At 43.8% G+C, this 6,650-nt stretch overlaps 1 protein-coding gene across 1 annotated transcript in view; it reads right to left on the reverse strand.

Moving 5' to 3' along the window:
- The window catches only part of LOC102461852 (uncharacterized), a 61,750-nt gene extending 56,097 nt beyond the window's left edge, over positions 1 to 5,653 (reverse strand). Inside the window, exon 1 of the mRNA XM_006136139.5 lies at positions 5,312 to 5,653. Within this exon, the coding sequence (XP_006136201.3) occupies positions 5,312 to 5,392 (81 nt within the window). The 5' untranslated portion in view covers positions 5,393 to 5,653. The remainder of the gene's footprint in view (positions 1 to 5,311) is intronic.
- Positions 5,654 to 6,650: the final 997 nt, after the last annotated feature.

Consider the following 6,650-nt stretch of genomic DNA (forward strand, 5'->3'; position numbering starts at 1 on the left):
GCTGGAACCAGGTCCAGCAGGGCATCAGGTCAGGAGTATTTTTGTGTAGCTGCTTCCTGAGGCTATCTGAGGCTTGTGCTTAAAGGGACCCCCACCTTGGGCAGCTGGTTCTCAGCTTTTCCTGCTTGCTTGCCTACCTCGCTGAGGGACAGGAAAGCATTTGTGTCTCTGTGTGCTCTGGTTGCCCTCACTCGGGATACCACAGCACTCTGCAGCATGGAGCCAGAGCTGCCCCTGGGCACTCTGGTGCTTCTCGTGAACAAGTTGATGCGAGCCTGGCTGCACTTTCTGCAGGCTGCCATCCAGGAGGTCCATCAGGGGGCTGTCAGTATCCAGGAGGCCCTGCGGGAGAGCTTCCACCCTGAGGAGCACCAAGATCCTCCCTGGTCTGCCCCGCTGGGTGCTTGTGCTTCAATCCTCCCCCACATCATTCCACTTACTCTCCAAGCCCCCCCTTCCTGATGTCAAATAAAATACACGTATTTTCATGAACACAAACTCTCTTTATTTAACAAAACTGGGGGAGCGGGAGGAGGTGAAACTGGTGAGACTGGAGAAAGGAGGTGGGAGAGGGGAGGAAAGAAGGTGGGAGAGGGGAGGAGGAAGCCTGGGAGGAGGGAGGTGGAAGGGGGAAGCAAGGGGAAGAATGGGGAGGGGAAGCTCAGGGCTCAGGTTTGTGGGTCTTGCCAGACCAACTTGATTTTCATGAGAACCTGCTCCTGGATTCGCATGTGGCCTTTGGTGGCCAGGCTGGCAGCTATCCTGCCATAGATGACCGCATTCCTTTGTCTAGTGCGGAGATCATGGACGTTGGGGGCATCCCCTCCAAACCTAAGTAAGGTCCACCCTGATCTCCACCCTGGACCAGGAAGCCACCCACCTTCTCTAGGCCCTGGCAGGCTCCTGGGAGCTGGCAGACTGCTCCTGGGGAGTGGTGGAGGGCTGGCTGCCAGTGGCTTGCTGGCTCATGTTTTGGGGCCACTGGGTCAGGGCCAGTGACTGCTGGCTCTGGGCTGGCAGGCTAGGAGCTGGTACAGGCACTGTGGCCAGAGTCAAACCCTTTAAGGGCTCCGGGGAGGGAGGGGAGGGAAAGGAGTGTTCTTGTTTGAGGTTGGAGTGGCCACCAGGACACCCTGGGAAGGCTGGAGGCCCCCTATTTCGAAATAAGTGTCTACACAGCACTTATTTTGAATTAGCTATTTCAAATTTGGCGTTATTCCTTGTAGAATGAGGTTTACCAAATTCAAAATAAGTGCTCCGCTATTTTGAATTTATTTCAAAATAGCAGTTTGGCTGTGTAGATGCTAGTAAAGTTAATTCGAAATAACGGCTGTTATTTTGAATTAACTTTGATGTGTAGACATACCCTGAGTGAATGAGTGTAAGACTGGAGGCTGTGTGAATGTGTGTAAATATGTGCTTGTATTATATGGCTGTAAATAGGAGTGGATTTATGGCTTACTACAGAAGGGTACAGATTTGAATGTGTATGTAGATTAAGTAGTGTAATATCATCATGGGGGTTTCTGGAATGGTAGCATAGGTATCAGTGAAGGAGAGCGTAATATTAGTCCGAGTAGTGGTGTAATGGTGGAATGTAGGCATTTAGGAGTGTACATGTGAACTGGTGTCACATAGGTGTCTGATGTACAGATGAAAGCTAGGTGGCTATGGAGGAGGATGTCAGATAGGTGTGCTGGTGTCAGATACTCTCCTGGCTGTGTCTAGGCGTGAATGCTGTAATGTACAGAGCTGGCTGAGAACAGCAAAACAGTTAAGCAGTTTCCTTCCTTATTTCTCATACCAAGATGCAGTTTGTATAGAAGTAAATTATTCTACATGCATCACAACAATCAGAGGCTAGACCTAATGCTTCTGCTAAGGAATATGGGGTGGAAAAGGTCTAGTATGCTAGGTTTTTTTAAAGTATATTTAAAAAAAATAAGTCAGAATTTTACATAGACTATGAATGATGGGACTCAGCCTCTCTTGTCTAATTAGACCCCAACTTCATACAACTGGAAATTTCAGGGGAACCTGATATTTTCTATACTTCTGGCTGTGGTTCCAGCAAGAACTCAGACTACAGAGATGCTCAAAAATAATTTGAAGAAAAAGATAAGCCATGCACAATTTTGTTCACCACGAGAACACTGACAATAACTCATATTTAGTTGCAAGAATCCATAGAAGAGCCAGAAGACACTGCCAGTCACTATATCTTCCATGCTACCCATGTTCTAATTACAACAGATTTCATTTCCAAACATTTGGTGTGTAATTTGCATTTGAATAACATGACTGAAAGATACCCTGTAAAAGTTGATTTTTTTGTAAATTAAAGAAGTCCTTTTTTTAAGAGTAAACTCAATAGATTTATTCTTTTCTTCTATAAGGAGCATGTGTAAATTATTGGGAGTCACTAAAAGATGCTATTACAAATACTCTTTCAAGATCTATTTCATGGATTGTATAGACAATTAGATCTTGGAGAAATGTGTATTGTGAGTCAGGATATAGTTCTTTTGAGAAGCTGTGCATGCTGTTAGTGATGCACCTCACTGCCTTAGTGTCTCTCTGAGTGAATCCTTTATTATTTGCAGGGACACTGCCGGCAATATATACCCAGGCAAGCCAACGAAAACATGATGTAGGGCCCACATTACATGACAGTGTTGGGAGGTGAGGTGGTGTATCAGACCAGCCTTTGATTTTCTTTATAGTTTATTTTTCTTGGCCACATTCCAGATTATTATGTATGATTTTAAAATTTTAAAATACATTACAAAATTACCCGGCTTTTCTTTTGGTCTTAGAAAAGATTCGTGTTTCGAACAAAGGTTCTGGACAGTTATTTTGATTGAATCCATTTGCCTATCCCTACTCCCTAAATTCCAGGGGCAAGGAGACACATCCACTAATAGTCATTCCTACTTTGCTTTGCTGGCTGGATTTCCTATCAGAATGACAGAGGAAAGATTCTGCTAGAAAGGATGAAAAGGTAGTGATGCCCCAACATGAAAGGATAGGAGAAAAGATCAGTTCTGGCCTGGACATAGAGAAAAGGAGACTAGAAGTTGAACTTTTGTTCTGATGCTTTCTCCCCCGCCCCTCATGTTTGCCCATCAGTGGAACAGAACTTTGGAGGTCTCATCCACGCTGTGTGGATATCCAGGCAGTGCAGCAATGATGAATACTGATTTTAGTTCTGCAAAGCTGCCAAATCTCAGTGCCTTGATTTTAAGCTCCCAGCCACGTGGGACAAAACTGATAATCAGGCCACTGAAAACACATCTCTATCACTAGGACTGCATTGCACAGCTCTGACACCCCCCCCCTCTTAGCTCAGAGTTCATAACAGGTTTAGATTAGGGCAGCTACTTTTTTGCATTGAAATCTCTTTCCTCTCCCCCACTCAAAAAAAAAAAGTTTGTTATTTTTTCAATGTTAAGAGGTATGGTAGAGGACACAATCCCATCCTCCGCAGTTGCTAGCACAAATAGCTCTTCTTGGCCCACTGCAGCTGGCCTGCTTAGCCCAACAGGAGTGTGTCTGCACTACAGAGAAGATTGAAGCTGCCACTGTCAATCTTCCAAGATTCAATTAGCGGGTCTAGCGAAGACACATTAATTCGAACTGAGAAGAGCTTCCTGCTTCCACGAGGAGTAAGGGAAGTCGAAGGAAGAGTGATCTCCCTTTCACTTCCTGCAGTCTGGACAGTACCAAAAGCTGAGTTAAGGTACTTCGACTTCAGCTACGCAATTAATATAGCTGAAGTTGTGTAGCTTAATTGATCTTATCCTGTAGTGTAGGAATACCCCAGGGCTACGTCTACACTGGCATGATTTTCCGGAAATGCTTTTAACGGAAAAGTTTTCTGTTAAAAGCATTTTCGGAAAAGTGCGTCTAGATTGGCAGGACGCTTTTCCGCAAAAGCACTTTTTGCGGAAAAGCGTCCATGGCTAATCTAGACGCGCTTTTCCGCAAAAAAAGCCCCGGTCGTCATTTTCGCAATCGGGGCTTTTTTGCGGAAAACAAATCTCTGCTGTCTACACTGGCCCTTTTGCGCAAAAGTTTTTCAGAAAAAGACTTTTGCCCGAATGGGAGCAGCATAGTATTTCCGCAAAAGCACTGACACTCTTACATGAGATCATCAGTGCTTTTGCGGAAATTCAAGTGGCCAGTGTAGACATCTGGCAAGTTTTTCCAGAAAAGTGGCTGCTTTTCCGGAAAAAGTGGCCAGTCTAGACACAGCCTAGGTGTGAAACTTAGCCTGCTATTCATGGATGGAGATCTGAACTGACCAGCATTTGAAACTTAATCATGTGATATTTATCTAGTACTTTATTTCCCAAAAGACCCCAAACATTGTTCACATGGGAAACACTTGGCCCACCACTGAAATGCAGCTACCTCTGGAGTGGAACACATCAGTTGTGTCACAATAAAACAGAACACCACAGAACAGTTTCAGAACAGAAGAAGATATCTGTATTAAGTGAACCTACAGAGGGGATTTGGGTTCGTTATAACCCAAGGCAGATTTTTAGTTCTCAGAAGACCAGAGTTAATATCTATACCAAAAATCCCAAGTGAAAAGCATTGAGTGGTGAGGTAAGCATTTCAAACATTGTTGATGTTATTCTGAATCTCGTGGTATCTATGCTTCTCCCTTTGACTTTAAATACTGGATTGTTTCTATTACATAGTCCTGATTAAATGATATCTTGCCATCACTTGTATAGAAATAAACCACTCAAATCAGTGTAACCCAACCAAAATGACACTTTCTCCTTTCCAGATTTTAGGGATAGCTCACATAAAATATCCTAAGGGTGGATGGAGATGCATTGCTGAATGTTAGTGTACAGTGAGATGGAGAAAGGAGATTATATATAAGACCTCCTGTTGCAGCTTTCTAATGGAGAGAATGACAGGCAGGTTATTCAGGTAACAGGCCAGCTGAATGGCTTGGGAAGTTAAACCTACAATGTGAGACACAATAACACATAACACTTTAGATGGAGACACTGGAACTTGTACACATTCCAAAAAAAAGAATGCAGTTTTCAGATAGATTCGAAGTGGGAATAAACATAGCTTTAGTAAACAGAAGTGCTGGAAAGTTAAGCAAATAAAGAAAAAAACTGAAGTGGATAGAAGGAATGTGAAAAAGACCAAGGAATTTGATTACTGGTTCCTAGCATGGAAACACACAGTTTCTGCAGACAAATTAAAGCGCATGCCTGAGCCCCAAACACAGCTCAGTGGTGCTATTATCTCCCCTTTAACATGCCAGCCATGTACTTGCCTTCCCCCACTCCTGCATCCACACTCTTGGGTCTTCTTTGCTCTGCCCCTTGGGCAGATTAGCCTTCTGCTGAGGAGTCATCCTCCTGGCTGGGTGTTGGTCCTTCTTCTGAGAACATGATTTTTTCTCAACCTCACATGTTTGTCTCTTGACACGGTCAGAAGGGAGAGGGGGAAAATCCCAAAGTTGGGGGAGGGAGGGGAGTTGTTACTGGGTCGATTTTATAAGTCCCAATTGTTGGAGTATCAATCAGATAATCCTTGGATTCCGTTAGGCGCGTCCAGCCCCAGCACACAGGAGCGAGTGACTGGAGCAAGTAACATTGCTTGTTAGCTTTTCCTGATCAGCTGAGGGGGGATCCAGCTAACTTGCTCCTCCTTGCACTGCCTAAATAAGGACATTGACTCACTGTAGGTTACACGGTGCCCCGTTCTGAAAGCATGTACTGCTAAAAGTATTCTGGCTCTTTGACTGAAATGCTGCACAAAGTGAGCATAGAAGGGAACCTGAACTAGATCACAAGGGGATTCTTCATTCTCGAAATGAGGGACAGGTGTCTTTGCTTTGCCAAAGCAAAGCCTCGTGAGGGCTGCATGCTATCGATTCACAAGAGAACACAACACTTCTGAGGTTTCGGTTCTGACAAAATACAGTTCTGGGCTGCTTCTTGGTGTGTTTTTTAAATTTATTTTTTTAAAGAAACACTGCACTGCCTTGATCATGGCAGAGACTGGCAAGAATGACTTTCAAACAGAAAGTTTTCTTGTTTTCATAGCACAGGCTCTCAGAGACTTAAAAAAAATACATGTTTGTTATTCCATCGGCCCTGAATAGCAATGGTTTGAATTATGCCTTATATTTTACTTAGGGCCTAATCCAAAGCCTACCAAAGAAAATAGAAAAACTCCTGCTGGCTCAAATGGGCTTTGGATCAGGCCTGTATGAACTCAAAGTTTTCCAAACTCCTCAAAATTTGAGGAGGTTTGGGAAGGCTCAAGCAATGTTTCTTTTTTGCCTGCTGAATCCTTCTGCACATTCCAGATATTAGGAAGCAACCTGGACTTTATTAGAACAGCAAACCCTTCCCCTAGCAAATCAGCCAGGCATTTCCCATTCTGTATTCTTTCCAGATAAAGTCAAGATGTGTAAGCAGAGTGGAAAAATTCTCACCACTGATGAAACTAGGAGGAATGTCACGTTGCAGGGCTGAGAGTGTAAGACAAACAAATTTAATGTTTTCACCTCACATTTTTCTCCATGTGGCAAAAAAGTAAAACTAAAAAAGGAAGGTGGTTTACTGGGAGAAAAAGCAGAATTTCTGTTGAATATGGATATTTCC

The sequence above is a fragment of the Pelodiscus sinensis genome, chromosome 13, assembly GCF_052426305.1.
Source record: "Pelodiscus sinensis isolate ZL-2025 chromosome 13, ASM5242630v1, whole genome shotgun sequence".
Taxonomy (NCBI): Eukaryota; Metazoa; Chordata; order Testudines; family Trionychidae; genus Pelodiscus; species Pelodiscus sinensis.